Below are 19994 nucleotides of genomic sequence, written 5' to 3'. Positions count from 1 at the left end.
ATTGGTTAAATCCTTTTTGACGGACAGGCTCACGTTACTGACTTCGTTTCGAAGACGCCAGCGACCGGAAGCAAAATAGAGGCGCCCGAAGATACGTCATCAGGATACACATTGGCCAATCAGCTTCAGCAATGGAGCGTGCAAAACACCAATGAGCTTCTGTCTTGCTGGAGGGTCGGCTTTAGGCGGAAGTTGCTTTGTTGACCGGGAGAAACGAGATGGGGGTGAAGCTGGAGATATTTCGGGTCAGTGGACACAGGAGTGGATTGGGAGGCTGGGCAGGGGATCTTCCTGTATCTGAAGATGAGGCTGGAAATGGGGGGGCTTAAAAGAAAGAGGGTGCTCCAAGGAGAAAGCTCTTAAGATTTGAGAGGGACCTTTCTGGTTGGAAATCCAGGAGAGGGGACGCTGGGTTGGGGGGTTCTCAGATTTGGGCTTCTGGGTTTGGGGGCTGTGAGAGGGCTGGTCCGAGGAAAGACCTCACAGGGGGGATTAGCTGAGAAGGGGGCTCTAAAGAAGGAAGACTTAAGATCCTGGGGGAGCTCTCGGGCTTGTGGTGGGTGGGTGTCTATGATAGGGAGACTCCTAGACTTCGAGAAGTGGAGTTGAAGAGTGACGCCTCCTGGGTTTGGGTTTGGGGGTGCTCCCGGAATCTTAAGTGGAGATGAGTAATGAGGTCTCGAGGAGATGCTTTTGATTGTAGCTGGAGCCTCTGTATGTCTGTCTGTCTTTGAGAGGAAGACTCCAGCTAAGGGGGACTTTCAGGAATGAAGCCTCCTGAATTATAGGAGTTAGGTTTTAGGATGCGAGGTTTCTGTACCCTTGGTGGGAGTTCTGGGGTTCTTGGGTCCGCCCTAACGAGGCGCTTCTGGACTCTGCAGTAGGATGGGTCCCCCAGGCTCTGAGAAGCCGCTGCACATTGCTTGGGGGAAGGGGAGCGGTCACCTCACCCACCCTCTGCCATTCCAGATGATAATCTACCTCACTTTCCCTGTGGCTATGTTCTGGGTTTCCAATCAGGCCGAGTGGTTTGAGGACCACATCATACAGCGCAAGGTGGGCATAAGAGGAGTGTTTGAGGGTTCATTCCAGGGGTGGGAGAGGGTGTGGGGCACCAATCTGCTGGGGACCAATGTCTGCCTCCCATGAGCTGACCCCACCCTGGTGTGGGGCTCTGGAGGCTCTTGGCTTGTGTCCCAGTTGTGACTTTTCCTTACAGAGGGAGCTGTGGCCACCTGAGAAGGTAAGTGATCTCCTCTTCTTCCTGCCAGAGGGATGGAGGAGGCTGGATTCTTGTATCCGGGATGAGTTTCAGATGAAAATTTTAGGCCAGGTGCAGTGGCTCATGGCTGTAATCCCAGGGCATGGGAGGCCGAGGTGGGTGGATCACTTGAGGCCAGGAGTTCAAGACCAGCCTGGCCAACATGGCGAAACCCTATGTCTACAAAAATACAAAAATTAGCCGGGTGTGATGGCAGGCGCCTATAATTCCAGCTGCTCGGGAGACTGAGGGAGGAGAATCACCTGAACCCTAGAGGCAGAGGTTGCAGTGAGCCCAAGATCGCGCCACTGCACTCCAGCCTGGGCAATAGAGCGAGACTTCATCTCAAAAAGGAACATTTTACTCTCAGCCATGAGTAAGGACCCAAGAGCAAGGGAGTAGATGGTTTCCTTCTTGCCTTCTCCTGGAAGAGTGAAGCGGACCCCCCTTGGACCCCTTTGTCATTGGCAGGGAGCTTCCAAGAAAGACACTGAATCCTGAAGCCGTGGTCTGGGGCCGGGTGGTGGGAGAGTGGTAGAGGGGTCCCAGCTCGGCGCTGAGGTGTGTGCCCCTCCCCACTTCCTGTCCCACCCACTTCTCCACCTGTAGCTTCAAGAGATAGAAGAATTCAAAGAGAGGATACGGAAGCGGCGGGAGGAGAAGCTTCTTCGCGATGCCCAGCAGAACTCCTGAGGCCTCCAAATGGGAGTCCTGGCCCCTCCCCTGATGAAATATACGCATACTCAGTTCCTTGTTACTCATGGAAGTGTTTTATTCTTTTATGAGTTTTTGGGGGCCGAGTAAGGCCCAGGATGCCTCAGGCCCTCAGGGGGCTTGTGTCGGGGGCTGGGGGCTGCTGTTCCGACGGAAGCCGAGAGCGGTCGGGTCCTGAGGGGTGAGCAGGGGTTGGGGACTGAGGGTCCCAGCTCGTTTCTGCGCTCCGTCCTGTGGATGAAGAGGGGTCAGCCAGGGGGAGGGCTTAAGGGCAGTGCCGGCCAGAGGTGGCGAACGTTGGAGAGAGGGTGCGGGTGGGCACCATGTCCCACCTCATCCTGAGCACTGGTCTATGTTTACCTTCGATATCTGCCATTTAGGGTGGCATTTGAGCGTGAGGTGGCAGGTCTTGGGACCCTTGCTGGGGTCCTGATCAGAACCCAAGCTTTGTGTATGTGTGAAGTCAACACATGTGAGTATGCGGATGTCCTCCTCCCTGAGGTATCTTCCTAGGAGGGGGTCCTGTTTTCTCCCTTTGGCCTCCCCAGAACCTTTAGACTTGGGGGCAGGAGCCACAAGTTCCAGCCATGGGTCTGACACTAGCATGGCCCCTCTATAACCTTGGGCCCCTCTAGCCGCTGTCTGGACCTTGGTCCTCCCATCTGAAGTCAGGGCAGCAGATGGACAGAGGTGGGGCAGGCCCTGTTCCCTCCCGGCTGGGGTGGAGGGCAGGATTGGAGAGCACACTGCCTGGCGGGTTTCTCCGCGGCATCGCCAGAACATCACCTACCTTGGGCCCCACGGGCTGGAAGCCAGGCAGGCTGCTGACTGTCACACGTTGGTCATCCATGCGGCGGCCCTGGGTACTGGCCAGCATGTCCATGAGGCTGTCCATCTCGGGGGTGGGGTCGCTCTCTGCATGGACGTTCACAGACTTGGGAGAACACAGCCAGACTGGGGGCCCCCAACCCTACCCCTTCATCCCCATGCAGATGCTTCAGGGTGCACAACCACCTCCCACAGCCCGTGCCCCCACGCCCTCCAGATGACCACTTGCCCTGCACTCCCACCCTGTTCACACCCCATGGACAGCACCCCCGTGCCCATGCTCACGGCTCTTGGTCTGGCCCGGCCCGGCCTGCAGTGAACAGCGCTGCCCCTCCATCCGGTCACCCTGCACGTGGCTCAGCAGATTGAAGAAGCCCTCCTGGTCTGGGGAGCCCGCCTGCGGACAGACCCGCTCAGTCCGGTTGGCCCTTCAGCTTGGGGGCCCCTCCCCAACCTTCTCAGCCAGCCTGCTCACACCCGACCCCGGGGCCTGCTGTCCCCTCTTCCTCAGCTCTCACCATGGTCCCCGCCGATCCGCTCTGCAGAGCTGTTCTGAATGAGACATGAGTCTCCTTCCCAATCCCGGCCCCCGCCCCAGGGGCCCAGCCGGCAGTGCCACTTCACGTGGTACCGTCTCAAGGGACAGGCTCCGATGCCAGTGTCCTGCCGTCCTAGATTAGGGCCTGATGAGTGTGGCCTGGGAGCTGGGACACGAGTCAGGGAAACATGGCCCAGGAGCTACCCCCAGGTCCCAGCATCTCCCATCAATAGGGGTCCACACAGAGAGCCCTGCCCTCTGCCCTCAGGCCTGGCACTCAGACCCCCAAGCCCACCAGCCCCTTTCTACAGCCACAACTGGGTCAGGGGGTCCTAGGAGACTCGCTAATTAGGTGCCCTACAAACTAATTAGTCTTGTCAATCATGGGCTCTGAGACCTTGAGCTGGGGGTGGGGTGGGGGCAGGGCCCTCTCACCTCGGCACAGAGGCCTGAGCCCTCCTCCGTCTTCTCCTGATCCATCATGTCCCTGGACTCCGGTCACTTTCCTGCTGGCCTCTGCCCCGGCCCAGTGCCAGAGAGGGCCTTTTAAGCGTCCGGGACGTGGGGGTGTGGATTCCCCCCATCCCCAAATCCCCAGCTCATGCCCCATCTGCTCCCACCCAAGCTTAAGCCCCATAAAGATCATCCAGATAATTGTTTGCCCACAACGATGCCGGATCTGGCATGGGGGGTAGGGGGCAGGGCCACCGGAGCTTGGCTCGCTGGGCCCAGGAGCAGTGACCGGACCCCAAGGACTCCTGGGTGATGTCACGAAAGGCCTGAGCAGCGTCCCCGCAGTTGGAGAAGGGAAGCCAACAGCGTATGGTGGTAGCTGGCTTAGGCGAGGACTTGGCAGGTGTCCCCACCCAGCCACCCAGGTCCCCCCACTGGCTCCTGGAAGGGCAGCTGCCACCTGCAATCAGTAGAGAAAGAAGAGATTGGAGTCAAAGGCCCCTTCCCTCCCTCCCTCCCTCTCTCTCTGCACCTGCCTCAGATGCCACCCTAGCACCAGCTCTGTCTCCTTGGCAGCAAGTCAAGGGGTGTCCCAGCCACCCTTCCCTTGACTCACTGTCCCTGGAGCCTAGTTGCCTGCTCCAGACCCCAAAACAAGAAAGTCTGGGGTCTCCTGTTCCCACACCACCCAAATGCCAGGTTGAGCTATCTCCTATCGATCACCCCAGCCCTAGGTGGGAACAGGAGGTGAGACCCCCTGGGGACAGGCAGGCGGGGAGAGGACGTCCCTGCCTTCTTCCCCAAGCCACTGTGGCTTTCCCTCAGTGCCCGAGAAGGGGATGCCACTGGGAAGTCCCCATCCCCTTCCCTGCGCTCCCCAAGATGCCTTTACAGAAACCAGTGGAAGTTTCATCTCAGAATGAATGGACTGCCCTATCGCCACCTCTGCCTGAGTCTCCCCTGTTCCACAAAGGGCCAAGTTCACACTCTCTCCCTCTATGCCAACCAAGTGTCCCCCTCCTCAGCACAAGTATCCCTTTCCTAGGCCTGCCAGAACAAAGTGTCACAGACCAGATAGCTTAAAGCAACGTAAGTTGACTTTTATTATGTATTTTTATATAGAGATGAGGTCTCACTGTATTTGCCCAGGCTAGTCTCAAACTCCTGCGTTCATGTGTTCCTCCCGCCTGTGCCTCCCAAAGTGCTGGGATTACAGGCATGAGCCACCATGCTCAGCCTTTAAAATGTTTTTTAACAGAAATGTATTGAGCCAACGTTCCAGAGGCCAGAGCCTGAAATGAAGGTGTTGGCAGAGCTGTGCTCCCTCTGAAAACCAGGTCTCAGGAGCCCTCTTTGTCCCTCCCTGGCTTTTGGCAGTGGCCTGCCGTCCTTGGTGTCCTTGGCTTGTCACTGCAGCTCTTCACTCCCTGCCTCCGTGGTCACATGGCATTCTCCCTCTGTGTCCTGGTCTTCATACACCCATTCCCCCACTCCCCAACCACCTACCCAGAATCAGGCAGCCATATAACTATCTTACAAGGACACCAGTGATATTGCATTAGGAGCCCATCCTACTCCAACGTGAGCTCATGCTCACTGCTAATATCTGTAATGACCCCATTTCAAATAAGGTCCCATTATGGGGTATTGGGGATTAGTACTTCATATCTTGTGGGGGTTAGGGGTGGAGTGATTGGCCCTATCAGCTCTCCCTCCCCTCAAGAGGTCAAGCTGAGAAGCAGGAGGTGGTCCTGTCTTTGGTCCTTCCCCTCAGGATCTGGAGGGTTCCCTGCCTTCCCCTGCTCCAAGCTCTTCCCTTGGGTTTTATCTTCTCAAGACCAAACCCAAACACCTTGGGGTCGTGGAAATGTTCTGAAGTGGATTGTGGTAATGGACACACAACTCCAAAAACACTAAAAGCCATTGACTTACGCACTTTAGGTCAGCAAGTTGTATGGTATATGAATTATATCTCAGTAAAGCTGTTAAAAAAGGAGGAAGGGGCAGGGTGTGGTGGCTCATACCTAAAATCCTAACACTTTGGGAGGCCAGGGCAGGAGGATCCCTTGAGCCCAGGAGTTTGATACCAGCCTGGGCAACATAGGGAGACCCTGTCTCTTAACAACGACAACAACAACAAAATCATCTGGGCAAGGTGGTCCCAGCTACTTAGGAGGCTGAGGTGGAAGAATCCCTTGAGCTCAGGAAGCAACAGAGCGAGACCCTGTCTCTTTACACAACAAAAACAAAAACAAAAACGGGGAGGAGGGAGAAAAAGGAAGAAAGGAAGGGAAAAGGAGAGGAAAGGAAGAAATAGCTCAAACTCCTACCTACGGTCACCAACCGTCCTGGTTTGCCTGTGACTGTCCTATTTTTAGCACTGAAAGTACTGCATCCTGGCACTGGGATGGGTCAGTCTGACCTTGTCCTACAGAAGTCTGGCCCCTGCTGCCCCCACCCTCCAGCCTTCTTAAGCTCAGGGCCCCTCCCTTCTCTACCTGGACATGCTGTGTAGATGCTTCTAGAATTCATTCAGGGATAAGGTCAAAAGGCTGCTTCTTCAGAGAGGTTCTCGGGGGTCACCCGCAATAAAGTCCCCTCCCACCCCTACCTTTCATGGCACTTGCTGTCACATCAGTTTATTTCCTTTAGGGCAGCATGGATCCTTTCCTATCTCCACCAGACCTTCAGGTCTGATTCACTCTCTGTGTCCCGTGTAAGTGGCAGGGGGCTTGGTACCTTCATCAACACGGCCGAGCGAAGGAACCAGCTCAGACCAGTAAGAGTCTGTTTATACACATACCTCGCACCTTAAATCGGAGACCTCATTTTGTATGGGTGCTGCCGGGGCTGTGCCTTCCAAGTAACAGGACACACAGCAGAAGCAGCTCCTGAGATTCCAAGTTGAGTGTGTGTGTGTGTGTGTGTGTGTGTGTGTGTGTGTTTCCAAGCATTTGAGGGCGTCACTCACCCCATGGGTGTATCAGCATGTTAATTCGATTGTTGGTCCACAAGGGTAAGTGTGGCGCCTTCCGGAAGAGCGTAAGGCTGTGACAAGTGCTCCCCAGGGACAGGCTCCTGGCTGGAATCCCAGCAGGCTCACTCGTTGTGGCCTTGGATTAGGGATCCCGCTAAGCCTCGGTTTCCTCATCGGCACCGCAGTCCAGGTCGGGGCATCGGGCAGGACTGAATGAAAATTATGTCCAGGTGCCGGCACACAGGAGGTCTCCAGGCCTCCTGAATCCATCAAAAGTTATCCAAGACCGCTGCTGCTGCTGCTGCCTCTAAACCCTGAAGTACAGAAGACAAGTGGGTCAAGATTCCAGGCCCAGACGGTGGCGGCCCGGTGGCATCGAGTGGGCGCGTGTATCTTGCAGTCACCGAACCTCCCGGGGAAGATGGAGGGATTATTGCCCTGCGATTCCGCTTCGCACGCAAGCCAGGAAGTGTGTGTCTGAACTCCCGTCTGTGAGCGTTTCATCGAGGTGTGCCCCTCCAGCGACTTCGTGCTCGGCAGCGCAGACGCACCTGCCTGTCCTCCCAGCCAGGGACTCAACTTCCTGGGCCTGAGCGAGAACCGACGGCGGGGAGGGGCCAGGTGCGCAGGGGGCGGGATCAGGGCCCGCGGGGCGGGGTCCACGTGGGTGACGCGCGGGGCCACGCCCCCACCTTGGGACACACCCGGAAGCGGCGGCGGCGCCCCTCGGGGAAGATGGCGCCCTCGGGGCTGAAGGCGGTGGTGGGGGAAAGTGAGTGCCTCTCCGGGGCCGGGCTCTGGCGTCCCGTGGGGGATGGGGGTCGGGGGCGCACGGGCTCTGGGACCCTGCGTTCGTGGCGGCTAGGAGTTGGGAGCCGGGCTGGGCGTCCGAGCACCTGACCCTCGAGGGGGCGGGCGGGGACGGGTTCCCAGCTGGACGCCCCTGCTCGCCGGTACCAGAGCAGAACAAAATTGGGGGGCCGGACTCCGGGGACCCAAAGGGGACGGGTAGAGGGTGGCGTAGGCTGGGGCGCGGACTCCTGGGCCTCTTAGGGTGCCTACCGGGGGAGGAGGGCACAGCTGGATGCCCACACTCTAGGATCTCTTAAGCTGGGCAAAGTTCAGGGGCTGGACTCTTGGGACCTCCTGGGGCTCTGGTCAGCGACCCCAGGTGCTGTGAGCGCTCAGGGGACGTGTCCAGGCCCCACAGGGGTGGTGTAGGGGGTGCCTTCCTCCTTGCCCCATTCCCAGGAGCGCCTTGCAGCTGGAGGACCCAGACATCCAGGCCTCACCGGCCCCTGTTCTTGGGGGAAGGGTGGAGGGCGCCTCTTCCTCCACCCCGGGGAGTTCCGGCCTCAGCTGCTCCTTCCGCCCTGGCCTCCTTGATAACAGTGGACATGACAGTGGACGTGGCTGGGCGGGGCCACCCCGTTACTTCTCTCCACTCTCTCCTCTAGGCAGGGCAGTCTGTAGCTCAAAACCCTTTAATTGGGGGAGATTAGAAAAACAGTGATTCCATTTTACAGATGAGGAAACTGAGGCCGGAGGTCGATGGGCTAGCCTCAGCTAGGCATCCCTCAGAGCTGGGAACCAGGGGTCCTACATTTTAGACCAGGGTGGAGGGACTGGCTGAAACCCATACAGCAGGAATACTTGAGGTAGCAGGTGGGGAATCCGAGAGCCTGGCTCTAGAAGCAGATAGAGCTGTGGATGATCCCGGCTCTCCACTTTTCCTTCATCTAAAATATGTTTATCGAGTGGCACCTTTTGCCCCGGCACTCTGCCACTTAAACACTCAGAATGCTTAGGTGAGTTACATGTTACCTAAGAATCTGTTTCCCTGTCTGTAAATTGGGGGTGTCCCCAGAAGCCACCTCGCAGAACTGGGGGGTAAAAATAAATGGTTCCCGTGTAGTGTCTCATGCCTGTAATCCCAGCACTTTGGGAGGCCGAGGCAGGAGGATTGCTTGAGGCCAGAAGTTTGAGACCAGCGTGGGCAACATAGCAAGACCCCATCTATACCGAAATAAAAATAAATTAGCTGTGGGTGGTACACATACCTGTAGTCCCAGCTACTTGGGAGGCGGAGGTGAGAGGATCGCTGGCGCCCAGGAGTTGGAGGCTGCAGTGCGTTATAATCACACCACTGCACTTGAGCCTAGGTGACAGAGTGAGACCCTCCTCTCTTAGAAAGAGTAAATGGGAATTAAGATGAGGGTTCAGCCCCAAGGCTGAGAAGGCTTGGGGCAGTGGTGGGACCAGAGAACCAGCATTCTGACCCCTCCCCTCCCTTCCCTGCAGAAATTCTGAGCGGAGTTATTCGGAGTGTCAAGAAGGATGGGGAGTGGAAGGTAGGGGCAAGGCAGATAGCTGGGTACCCAGAGGCAGCCCCTCATCAAGCCCATGGGGAAGACCCTGAATGTGGGACCCCCAAGAACTGCCTGTCCACATGGGCGGAGTTGGGTGAATGGGTCCTGGGTCCTCCCGCCCAGCCAGCCCTTGAAACTGCCCCTCCCACTGCCTTGGCCCCCCTGGGGCCAGCTGTGGCCTCTTCCGCCTGCTCCTCCGTCCATCTGTCCATCCATCTGGACAGGTGCTTATCATGGATCACCCGAGCATGCGCATCTTGTCTTCCTGCTGCAAAATGTCAGACATCCTGGCTGAGGGCATCACCAGTGAGTGAACGTGTCCCCAGTGAGATGGGACCTGAGTGTGGGAACCCCTGACTGTGCCCCGCTCCCAGGGTTCAGCCCTTGAGTGTAGGATCCCTCAAATCGTCCAGAACTCCCAAGTACGCAGCTCCCTGCAGGGACAGCCTTGATCATGTGACCAAGTCAATTTCCTAAACGTTGCAAGCTGACCGCGGGAGCCCATGGATTGCAGACCTCCCCTGCAGGACTCCCTGGCTGCAGCCTCTTCCTAACCGTGCAGCCCCGACGTGGAGCCCTGTGTGGGACTCCCAGGGTGGACTCTGGATGTGAGGCCCCAAGAATGCAGAGCCTTCTATGGGTGACCCCAGGAGGTGCCCCAGTCACTTTGCCATTGAGGGACAGGTGCTGAGGGAGCCTGTCCTCTCAGAATCTCAGTTTCCCTGTCTGTAAATTGGGGAACCCAGTTTGGAACCCAGTTGGCTGCACAGCCCCCAAGTGTGCAGAACCCTGCCGTGTGACTCTTAGCTGGGTGACCCCTAGGTATGTTTCTCCTGCAGTCCCTCCTAAGCATCCACGCCCCCTCCCCAAGCCTCCAACTCCCCACACCTGAGACTCCCCAGATGGCCCTGCCTGGATGCCACCCACCTGTGTCCCTTCCTCTGTTCCTACTAGTTGTTGAAGACATCAACAAACGGCGAGAACCCATTCCCAGCCTGGAGGCCATTTATTTGCTGAGCCCAACAGAGAAGGTGCCTACATGAATGAGCGTGTGTATGCTTGTGCATGTGTGTACATGTGCCTGTGTGCATGTGCATGTGTATGTGTGCATGCATGTGTGTGCGTGCATGTGTGAGTGCGTGTGTGTGTGCATGTGTGTATGCGTGTGCACGTGTATGCATGTGTGTGCGTGTGTGTGTCTGCATGTGTATGTGTGTCTGTGTCTGTGTGTGTCTGTGCATGTGCGTGCGCGCATGTGTCTGTGTCTGTGTGTGCATGCGTGTGTGCGTGTTTGTGTATGTGTGTGTGCACGTGCACCCATGTGTATGGGACACTAGTGTGCATGTGCACATATGCATGACCCTGTCCATCCATGTTTGCATATGGTGGCAGCTAGGAGGTGGCTGGGAGGCCTGGGCAGACAGTGAGCCTGGGTGTGCAAGCTCAGGCCTAGAGAGTGACCCACCTTCCCCAGTCGGTTCAGGCCCTGATCGCAGACTTCCGGGGGACCCCGACCTTCACCTACAAAGCGGCCCATATCTTCTTCACCGACAGTGAGTGAGGAAAGCCCAGGGTGTTGGCGGGTGGGGCGAGGAGGTGTAGGGGCTGCTCTGGCCTGATACCCCACTCCTGCCTCACCCCAGCCTGCCCCGAGCCCCTGTTCAGTGAGCTGGGCCGCTCTCGTCTGGCAAAGGTGGTGAAGACGTTGAAGGAGATTCACCTTGCCTTCCTCCCCTACGAGGCCCAGGTACGGCCCAGGCTCATCCTGGGCAGGGGGTGGGGATTTGTGACCAAATGTCCCCTGTTCTCTCAGAAACAGACACTGAGGCTGGGCGCAGTGGCTCACACCTGTAATCCCAGCACTGTGGGAGGCCAGGGCAGGAGGATCGCTTGGGGCCAGGAGCTGGAGATCAGCCTGGGTACAGAGCAAGACCCCGTCTCTTAAAAAAAAAAAAAAAGAAATTAGCCTGGCGTGGTGGCGTGCACCTGTAGTCCTAGCTACTCCGGGGGCTGGGGTGGGAGGGTTGCTTGAGCCTGGGAGGTTGAGGCTGCAGTGAGCTATGATTGCACCGCTGCCCTCCAGCCTGGGCAACAGAGCGAGATCCTGTCTCAAAAACAGATACATAAAGTAAAATTTTAAAAAGGGGAGGAACCCGGAGTCCAAGGAGCTCTTGCCTTGATTTCTATCCCACTGGGCCCCTGCAGGGGGCAGCACAGAACGCACCGCGGGGTTGTCCAGCCAGCCTAAAGGACAGGGACTGCGGTATTTATCCACTGACTCCTCCAGGCATGGGTTTAGGGTTGACCTGGGCCTGCCTCCAAGTCGGCAAAGCAGGCTTCAGGGACCAGGGATGGCTCCCAGGAGGTGCAGGTGGCGGCTGTGGGAAGCGGGGCAGGTGTGCACCTGCAGCGGCAACCCTGGTGCTTCTGTCCCCCTCCTCGCCCAGGTGTTCTCCCTCGATGCCCCCCATAGCACCTACAACCTCTACTGCCCCTTCCGGGCAGGGGAGCGCGCGCGGCAGCTCGAGGTGCTGGCCCAGCAGATTGCCACGCTGTGCGCCACGCTGCAGGAGTACCCGGCCATCCGCTACCGCAAGTGGGAACCCCACCCAGCCCTACCCCGATGCCGCCCCCTCCCCCTTAACCACGAGCAGCACCTAACCTTTAACCTCTCTTGTGACCCCAGCCCCGGCCCTCACCCTGGTCCCTGTCTCCTACCTTCAAACCCATCCTTGACCCCATCCCACGTTGATGTCCCCCATGTCTGGCCTCCCCACCAGGGGCCCAGAGGACACAGCCCAGTTGGCCCATGCCGTCCTGGCCAAGCTGAACGCCTTCAAGGCAGACACTCCCAGTCTGGGCGAGGTAAGGGGGCGTGCTTGGGCGGTGAGGGGCAGCCCCAGGCAGCTCAGGGTCAGTGCCTCATTCCTGCCCTGAACCCCACCCCAGGGCCCAGAGAAAACCCGCTCCCAGCTGCTGATCATGGACCGGGCGGCGGACCCCGTGTCCCCACTACTGCATGAGCTCACGTTCCAGGCCATGGCCTATGATCTGCTGGACATAGAGCAGGACACGTACAGGTCTGCAGACTTGGAAGCCGCCCCCATCCTTGCCACCGACCTGGTTCCCCAGTCCTCAGCTCCCCTGACCCCCAGGCTCCCTCCTTCCTCCCCAGATATGAGACCACCGGGCTGAGCGAGGCGCGGGAGAAGGCCGTCCTGCTGGACGAAGACGATGACCTGTGGGTGGAGCTTCGCCACATGCACATCGCAGACGTGTCCAAGTGCGTGCACATGGCAGCCGGATCCCCCCTTCCCTCCCCCACTGTGGGCCTGGTAGCGGCCCTGGGATCCCTGGCTGCTGCCAGGTCTTTGGCCCTCATGAGCACCCCTCAGTGTGACTCCAGATTGGCCTCCCATTTCAACCCACCTCCTTTTGTGCCCCCTGAGTGGGCTTACCTGTGGCCGGGTGCAGGGACACATGACTTCTGGCTCCTCTCCCCTCAATCTCACCCCTGCCCACCCTCATGGCCAGGAAGGTCACGGAGCTCCTGAGGACCTTCTGTGAGAGCAAGAGGCTGACCACGGACAAGGTAGGGGCAGACCCAGGTCACCAAAGGCGCTGGTGGAAGGAAGCCCCCTCCCCATGGAGGCAGGGTCACAGCCTGGATTTCGAGCCTGGAGTGAGGCCCAGGTGGGCATTGCCTGGCCTCACCCCCCACGTCCTACCCTCTTCCCCCTACTTCCCCAGGCCAACATCAAAGACCTGTCCCAGATCCTGAAAAAGATGCCGCAGTACCAGAAGGAGCTGAATAAGGTACGCTTGGGTGGGCAGGGAGTGGGGACACCTTGGCCCCTCAACCCCATGCTCTGTCTGCATTCTGCCTTGACTCAGCCTTTGTTACCCCCTCACTCCCACCCTGCACCCCACAGTATTCTACGCACTTGCATCTAGCAGATGATTGCATGAAGCATTTCAAGGGCTCGGTGGAGAAGCTGTGTGGTGTGGAGCAGGTGGGGCGGGGCCTGCGGGGGCGGTGTACTGGGGAGGGGCTGAACTGTAGAGATGGGGGGGTCTGGGGGAGGGGCAGGGTTTGTGGAGAGGTGGAGGGGCCTTGGAGAGAGGTGGGACCTGGTGGGAAAGGAGGGGGTCTTGTGGAGAAATGGTCCTAGGATGAGGGTGTGGCCTGTGCCTAGGTGGATGGGGCCCTGGAGAGGTGGGACCTGGGTGAGGGGCAGAGCCTTGGACAGGTGGTCCCAGGACAGGGGTGTGGCCTGTACATAGGTGGGTGGGACCTTGGAGAGGTAGGTAGAGTCTTGGAGAGGTGGGACCTAGGAGAGGGGCGGAGCCTTGGAGAGGTGGGACCTGGGTGAAGGGCGGAGCCTTGGAGAGGTGGGACCTGGGTGAGGGGCGGAACCTTGGAGAGGTGGGACCTGGGTGAGGGGCGGAGCTTTGGAGAGGTGGGACCTGGGTGAGGGGCGGAACCTTGGAGAGGTGGGACCTGGGTGAGGGGCGGAACCTTGGAGAGGTGGGACCTGGGTAAGGGGCGGAGCCTTGGAGAGGTGGGACCTGGGAGGGGGTGAAGCCTCAGAGAGGTGGGACCTGGGAGCGGGGCGGAGCCTTGGAGAGGTGGGACCTGAGTAAGTGGTGGGGCCTTGGAGAGGTAGGACCTGGGAGAGGGGTAGAGCCGTGGAGAGGTGGGACCTGGGTGAGGGGTGGAAACTTGGAGAGATAGGACCTGGGTGAGGGGTGGAGCTTTGGAGAGATGGTCTCAGGATGGGGTGTGGCCTGTGCATAAGTGGGCGGGGCCTTGGAAAGGTGGGACCTGGGTGAGAAGCAGGGCCTGTAGAGAGACTGTCCCTGGACAGGGGTGGGACCTTGAGACCTGGTGCTGAGATGAGGTAGGACCCAAATGTCTTGTTGCCAAGGATCCTGGGGATGTCCCTGGCCTGCCTACCCCTGGGGACGTCCCTGGCCTGCCTCTCCCATCCCCTTCCCTGACACATAGTGGCCGGTGGACGGCTGACCCCATGCCTGCAGGACCTGGCCATGGGCTCTGACGCGGAGGGGGAGAAGATCAAGGACTCCATGAAGCTGATCGTGCCGGTGCTGCTGGACGCGGCGGTGCCTGCCTACGACAAGATCCGGGTCCTGCTGCTCTACATCCTCCTTCGCAATGGTGGGTGGGGGCTGTGGGGAGTCGGAATGCCCCCGTTTGCCAGGGTCTCCCACAGTCCTGGGAACTGCTGAACCCCACAGCTCTCCTTGGGTCATTTCCACTCACCGGGCTCACCAACCCCCACAGCTACTCCTCTGGACCCGGGAACCCTCCTCCATTGGCTTAGGGATTCCTCCATTGAGGTGAGGGCTCCCTGCTGACGTGGAAACCCTCACATCTGTGATTCCTATGGATGTGGGGCTCCCTCAGCTCATCTGGAGGAGCCCCTGATCTACCCCCTCCAGGTTCCCCACTCTTGCTCACACTAGCCCAGGGTCCTGAGGCCCTCCCCACTGCAAGATTCTCCCATCAGAGTCCTGGGAGCACCTCAGCCCACCCCAAATTCCCCTAAACCTGGGAGCCCACCTGGCCACCACCTCCACCCCGCCCATCCCCGTCCCCCAGGTGTGAGTGAGGAGAACCTGGCCAAGCTGATCCAGCATGCCAATGTACAGGCGCACAGCAGCCTCATCCACAACCTGGAGCAGCTGGGAGGCACTGTCACCAACTCCAGGGTATGCCAGGAGCGGGCGTGGGGGGACTCTGGGAGAGGGCGGGGCCCTGCAAGGCAGAGGGCCGGTGGTGCACAGGCATGGTGTGGTTCCTGACGTGGTGTGGTTGCTGGGAGGCCAAAAGCAGTGTTTCGGGTCTGGTCTGGGGCCCAGAGGATGCTGGGGCCTCCCCCAGTCCCAGCTCACACAATAGGCAGGGGGAGAGAATGGGCGCTGCCAGGCTGGTCCTGGCAGTGGTACGGTTGGGGGCAGGTGGTCTGAGTGCTAGAGGCAGGGAGTAGGGTCTACTCCCTAGTGTGGGGGCTACAACACACTGTCTATCTGGGTTCCCAGGGTTCTCTGAGGGTCCCCCGCATCCATCTAGCACCCGCACACAGCCATGTGTGTGCTTTACTCTTGGGTGAACCTCTCCTGTCTCTCTCTGGCCCTGTGCGTCCCCCTCCACAGTGCCCTCACGCTGTCCCCATCTCTCCCCCATCCCTCATCCATCTCGCTGTGCACTGTTTCTCCGTGTGTATCTCTCTGTCTCTTACCTTTCTCTCTGCCTTCCCCTTTCTCTCTGTTCTGTCTCGTTCCGCTCCCCTCTCTGTGCCCCTTCTGTCCCCGTCTTCCTCTGTGTTTCCCGCTTCATCTCTTGTCTCTCTCTTTGCCTTCATACTTTGTCTCACTGCCTCTTATCTCTTTGCCTATCTCTGCCTCTGTCTCTCTGTCTCTCTCTGGCTCACTGTTTCTCTCACTGTCTCCCGCTCTCTCGCTCTCGCTCTGTCACTCTCTTGCTCTCTGTTCCACTTCCCCATCTTTGCCTGCCATCCCCCACCCCACCAGCCACACCAGGCCCAGCCCCTCTGCAGGGCTCGGGGACCTCCAGCCTCCTTCCCCTCAATCCTCCTGCGGCCCTCCCTGCCCCACCTGTAGGGCTCGGGGACCTCCAGCCGGCTGGAGCCGAGAGAGCGCATGGAGCCCACCTATCAGCTGTCCCGCTGGACCCCGGTCATCAAGGATGTCATGGAGGTACTGGGTGGGCAGGTCAGGGTGGGGGCCAGCCCTCCACATCAGCTGGCAGCTCAGCCTCCCTCCTGCCGAGGCGCTAAGCCTCAGGGCTTAGGGCAAAATGCTCATTGCTGGCATTCCCTTGGCACCGATCTGCTCTGCCGAGGGGGGCACACCAAGCGTGCAGCTGAGGAATTGGGGCGACAGCGGCATCTGTGCTGGGGAGCCTCACTTCCTCCCTACCTGCTGGCTGCCTCCTCTATATCTCTGTAGTCTGTTCCCCTGCCCTCCCAGGACCCCCCTGAGCCCCAGCCCTGGCCTTTCCCAGGATCCCGGGGCAGCACCATCCAATGGTAATGGACCTGGGCGGCTTCCTGCTTCCTCCTTGTTCCTCTAAGAGCCCCAGCCCCTCCTTCTGCCTGGGGGCCAGAGACCTGGGCCTCCTCATCCCCATGGACCTCGAATATCTGGACTTCTGGGGCTCCGAGGGGCTGAGTCCAGACTCTGGGTTCCCCTAAGGGCTAGGGTTATTGACTGATGGTCCCCAGGGGCCTGGAGGCCCAGACTACTGGGTCCCCAAGGAGTTGCGGAATTAGATTCGTGGGTTCCCAGTGAGTTATGGGTCTAGATTTCTAGGTCCCCAGTGGCCTAGAGGCCTAGAGTCCCCAGAGGCAGCTGGTGGAGATGCTGGTTCCTGTCTGCCAGGATCTTGGCCCCTGAATACCCTGTGGGGGGCACGCCTGACCCTGGGCCCATGCCTGGGGCTCCTCCCCTAACCCCTGTCTCGGCCACCAGGACGCTGTGGAGGACCGGCTGGACAGGAACATGTGGCCCTTCGTATCCGCCCCCGCCCCCACGGCCAGCTCCCAGGCCGCGGTCAGGTGAGGCCCCGGGGCCGCCCCCACCCACGCCTGGGTCTGTGTTAGCGGGCGGCCTGGCGGCGGTGAGGACCTCCTGCCTGGACTTTCTGCCCCTGCCCTGCAGTGCCCGCTTCGGTCACTGGCACAAGAACAAGGCCGGCGTAGAGGCCCGGGCGGGCCCCCGGCTCATCGTGTACGTCATGGGCGGTGTGGCCATGTCGGAGATGAGGGCCGCCTACGAGGTGACCAGGGCCACCGAGGGCAAGTGGGAGGTGCTCATCGGTAAGTCACCAGGACTGGGACTCGGGGGCTCCGGGGCTTGGCTTCCCAGGGGCTGGACTTGGACCTTCCAGGTTCCTAGACTCCAGAGTCCTCCGAGTCAGGGACCTGGTTTGCAGAGGGACAGGGACAGCCGCACACCAGCTGGGACCCTGGCGGGAGCCTGTCAAAGACGAAGGCAGTGTCCCTCAACATCGTCTCCAAACCTCTGCTCCTGCACAGGCTCTTCACACATCCTCACCCCGACCCGCTTCCTGGATGACCTGAAGACGCTGGACCAGAAGCTGGAGGACATTGCCCTGCCCTGACCCCTGGACCTGCCCCTACCCCTCCCTTTCCAGAGAATAAACTATTCCCGTCTCTCTGCCAGCCAGCGCCCGCCTCATTTTCTTTCTAAGGGATCCCCTGGGAGTTGTGCTGAGCCGGGCCGGTGCCCCAGGCCCCACCAACCCCTATTATCCTCTCAGAAGGAGAATGAGCCGCTCCCTGGCCCCCAGGGCATCTCAAGCCCTTGTGGAGGTTAAGAACTTGGACTTTTGGCCGGGCGCGGTGGCTCACGCCTGTAATCCCGGCACTTTGGGAGGCCAAGGCGGGAGGATCACTTAAGGTCAGGACTTCAAGACTAGCCTCGCCAACATGGTAAAAACCCATCTCTACTAAAAATACAAAACAACTAGCCAGATGTGGTGGTGTGCATCTGTAGTCCCAGCTACTTGGGAGGCTGAGGCAGGAGAATCGCTTGAACCCACAAGGTGGAGGCCGCAGTGCGCTGGGATCACGCCTCCGCACTTCAGCCTGGGTGACAGCGAGACTCTCCGTCTCAAAAAAAAAAAAAAAAAAACTCTCGTTTGAATATCGGCTCTAAGATTTTCCAGCAGTGAGGCCCTGGCCAACTTACGGGGTTCCCAATCTAAAAACAGGGAGCCCAAAATAGCAGCTGCTTTGCAGAGGAGAGAACAGAGAGAGCGCGGGAAGACTGGTGGCATGCAAACGTGACAGCTGCTGCTACCTCATTTTCACTGGAACCATTTTGGCTTCTCCATTCATACTGTTATTAAGCAGAATGGACCCTGGAACTCCAACCCCCCTAGTACTGTTCCAAGGGGTCCTGTAGGCACACGATGCCAGAAGTTGTGTTCAGCTGCTGGTGTATTCATGTGAGGCACACAACAAACTCTGCTTTCTCCTCCCAGCCCCATGGGGTTCACAGAGGCTCCTGACTGCAGGACTTATCAGGACCTTCAGTGGGTATATCTGTTTGCTAGGGCGTCGTAACAAGGTACCACAGACTAGGTGACTTAACAGAAATTGTCAGGCGCCATGGCTCATGCCCGTAGTCACACTTTGGGAGGCCACGGCAGGTAGATCGCTTGAGGCCAGGAGTTCAAGACTAGCCTGGGCAACATAGTGAGATCCTGTCTACAAAAAAAAAAAAAATAGAATTAGTTAAGTGTGGTGGTGTGCACTGTGGTCTCAGCTGCTCAGGAGGCTGAGATGGGAGGATCATTTGAGCCTGGGAGGCAGAGGTTGCAGTGAGCCAAGATCATGCCAGTGCACTCCAGCCTTGGGTGACAGAGCGAGACCTCCATTTCAAAAACAAAACTATAATCCCAGCACTTTGGGAGGCCGAGGTGGGTGGATCACCTGAGGTCAGGAGTTCGAGACCAGCCTGGCCAACATGGTGAAACCTTGTCTCTACTAGAAATACAAAAAATTAGCCAGGTGTGGTGGTACACGCCTGTGGTCCCAGCTACTTGGGAGGCTGAGGCAGGAGAATCGCTTGAATTCAGGAGGTGGAGGTTGTAGAGAGCCGAGATCATGCCTCCGCACTCCAGCCTGTGCAACAGGGCAAGACTCTGTCTCAAAACAAACAAATTTATAGTCTTATGTTTCTAGAGACTGGAAGTCCAAGATGAAGATGTGCACAGGGGTGACTCCTTATGAGGTTCCTCTCCTTTCCTTGTAGACAGCTGTCTTTTCCTGGTGTGCTCACACAGTCTCCTCCCCCCACCCCCGTGCATGTCTGTGTCCTAATCTGCTCTTCTTACGAGGAAATTGATCATGTTGGATTAGGGCCCACGCATATGACCTCGTTTTTACTTATTTCTTTAAAGATCCTATCTCTAAGTATAGTCACTTTCTGAGGCAGTTGCAGGGCAGAACTTTAGCATAGACGTTTTTGGAGAGGACACAGTTCAGCCCATAGCACTCACAGCACCAATCTCACAGCGCCAATAGAGCAGGAGAGGCCAGGCGAAGTAGCTTAAACACCTGTCATCTCAGTGCTTTGGGAGGCCCAGGTGGGAGGATCACTGGGGCCCAGGAGTTCGAGACTAGCCTGGGCAGCATAACAAGATCCTGTCTCTACAAAAACAGTTTTTAAATTAGCTGGGCACAGTGTCTTGCACCTGGGGTCCAATTTACTCAGGAGGCTGAGGTGGGAGATCGCTTGAGGCTACGAGTTTAAGACCAGCCTGGGCAACACAGCAAGACCCTATCTCTACAAAAAATAAGAAAAATTAGTCAGGCACCTGGTGGCATGCACCTGCCTGTAGTCCCAGCTGCTCAGGACGCTCAGGTGGAAGGATTGCTTGAGCCCAGGAGGTTGAGACTGCAATGAGCTCTGATCATGCCACTGCACTCCAGCCTGGGTGGCAAAGTGAGACCCTATCTCAAAAAAAAAAAAAAGAAAAGAAAGGAAAAGAAACCTTTCTGGGGCACAGATATACAGCCAGCCATGTGAGTAATCTGAGGCAAAAGGGGCCGTGGGAGCCCATATCACATCTAATCCACCCAGTCTGGGGGCAATCTTGGAAGGCTTCCTAGAGGAGGCAGCATTTGCATAGAGAATGAAAATGAAGAGGGCGAAGGGAAGGGAGGGGAGGGTAGAGCAGAAGCCAAGGCCAGAGAATGCCAGAGGCCCCTGAGGAGCCGAAGGGGAGGGTACTGACCTGCAACCCAATCTGAGAACCACGTGGAGCCACACAGGTCATGG

The 19994-nt window shown here is 58.4% G+C and overlaps 3 protein-coding genes across 10 annotated transcripts; 2 read left to right on the top strand and 1 right to left on the bottom strand.

The window, feature by feature from the left end:
• Nucleotides 1-105: 105 nt before the first annotated feature.
• On the top strand, nucleotides 106-2018 carry LOC117076083 (protein PET100 homolog, mitochondrial). Its single transcript, XM_033199097.1, has 4 exons — nucleotides 106-245; nucleotides 970-1056; nucleotides 1220-1243; nucleotides 1871-2018. The coding sequence occupies exons 1-4, from the start codon at nucleotides 219-221 to the stop codon at nucleotides 1952-1954; spliced, it is 222 nt and encodes a 73-aa protein (XP_033054988.1). The 5' UTR covers nucleotides 106-218; the 3' UTR covers nucleotides 1955-2018.
• On the bottom strand, nucleotides 2009-7396 carry PCP2 (Purkinje cell protein 2). 5 transcript variants are annotated; one of them, XR_004434230.1, is made up of 7 exons: nucleotides 7323-7396; nucleotides 6771-7085; nucleotides 6598-6688; nucleotides 3777-4254; nucleotides 3322-3507; nucleotides 2766-3200; nucleotides 2183-2206 (listed from the first exon to the last, which is right to left on the bottom strand). XR_004434230.1 is itself a non-coding variant. In XM_033199096.1 (5 exons), the coding sequence occupies exons 2-5, from the start codon at nucleotides 3322-3324 to the stop codon at nucleotides 2087-2089; spliced, it is 360 nt and encodes a 119-aa protein (XP_033054987.1). In that variant the 5' UTR covers nucleotides 3325-4254; nucleotides 6766-7367; the 3' UTR covers nucleotides 2009-2086. The 5 variants fall into 5 exon arrangements, 2 of the variants coding, with proteins under 2 accessions (XP_033054987.1, XP_033054986.1); XR_004434228.1 differs by having other exon boundaries at nucleotides 7181-7375; XR_004434229.1 differs by having other exon boundaries at nucleotides 7229-7373.
• Nucleotides 7397-7423: 27 nt separating this feature from the next.
• On the top strand, nucleotides 7424-17368 carry STXBP2 (syntaxin binding protein 2). Of its 4 annotated transcripts, none has more exons than XR_004434227.1 (19): nucleotides 7424-7543; nucleotides 9073-9122; nucleotides 9365-9446; nucleotides 10095-10171; nucleotides 10615-10693; nucleotides 10784-10887; nucleotides 11588-11736; nucleotides 11921-12005; nucleotides 12090-12220; nucleotides 12316-12423; nucleotides 12675-12732; nucleotides 12891-12956; nucleotides 13073-13153; nucleotides 14181-14319; nucleotides 14764-14873; nucleotides 15696-15881; nucleotides 16656-16741; nucleotides 16845-17002; nucleotides 17222-17329. XR_004434227.1 is itself a non-coding variant. In XM_033199092.1 (19 exons), the coding sequence occupies exons 1-19, from the start codon at nucleotides 7507-7509 to the stop codon at nucleotides 17305-17307; spliced, it is 1782 nt and encodes a 593-aa protein (XP_033054983.1). In that variant the 5' UTR covers nucleotides 7428-7506; the 3' UTR covers nucleotides 17308-17368. The 4 variants fall into 4 exon arrangements, 3 of the variants coding, with proteins under 3 accessions (XP_033054984.1, XP_033054983.1, XP_033054985.1); XM_033199092.1 differs by having other exon boundaries at nucleotides 7428-7543; nucleotides 15786-15881; nucleotides 17222-17368; XM_033199094.1 differs by having other exon boundaries at nucleotides 7464-7547; nucleotides 15786-15881; nucleotides 17222-17368.
• The last annotated feature ends 2626 nt before the right edge of the window (nucleotides 17369-19994 follow it).

This window comes from Trachypithecus francoisi, unplaced genomic scaffold (genome assembly GCF_009764315.1).
Source record: "Trachypithecus francoisi isolate TF-2019V2 unplaced genomic scaffold, Tfra_2.0 Lachesis_group5, whole genome shotgun sequence".
NCBI classification, from domain to species: Eukaryota; Metazoa; Chordata; class Mammalia; order Primates; family Cercopithecidae; genus Trachypithecus; species Trachypithecus francoisi.
Note: the sequence above shows the minus strand (reverse complement) of the source record. Positions and strands in the feature narration are given on the sequence as shown.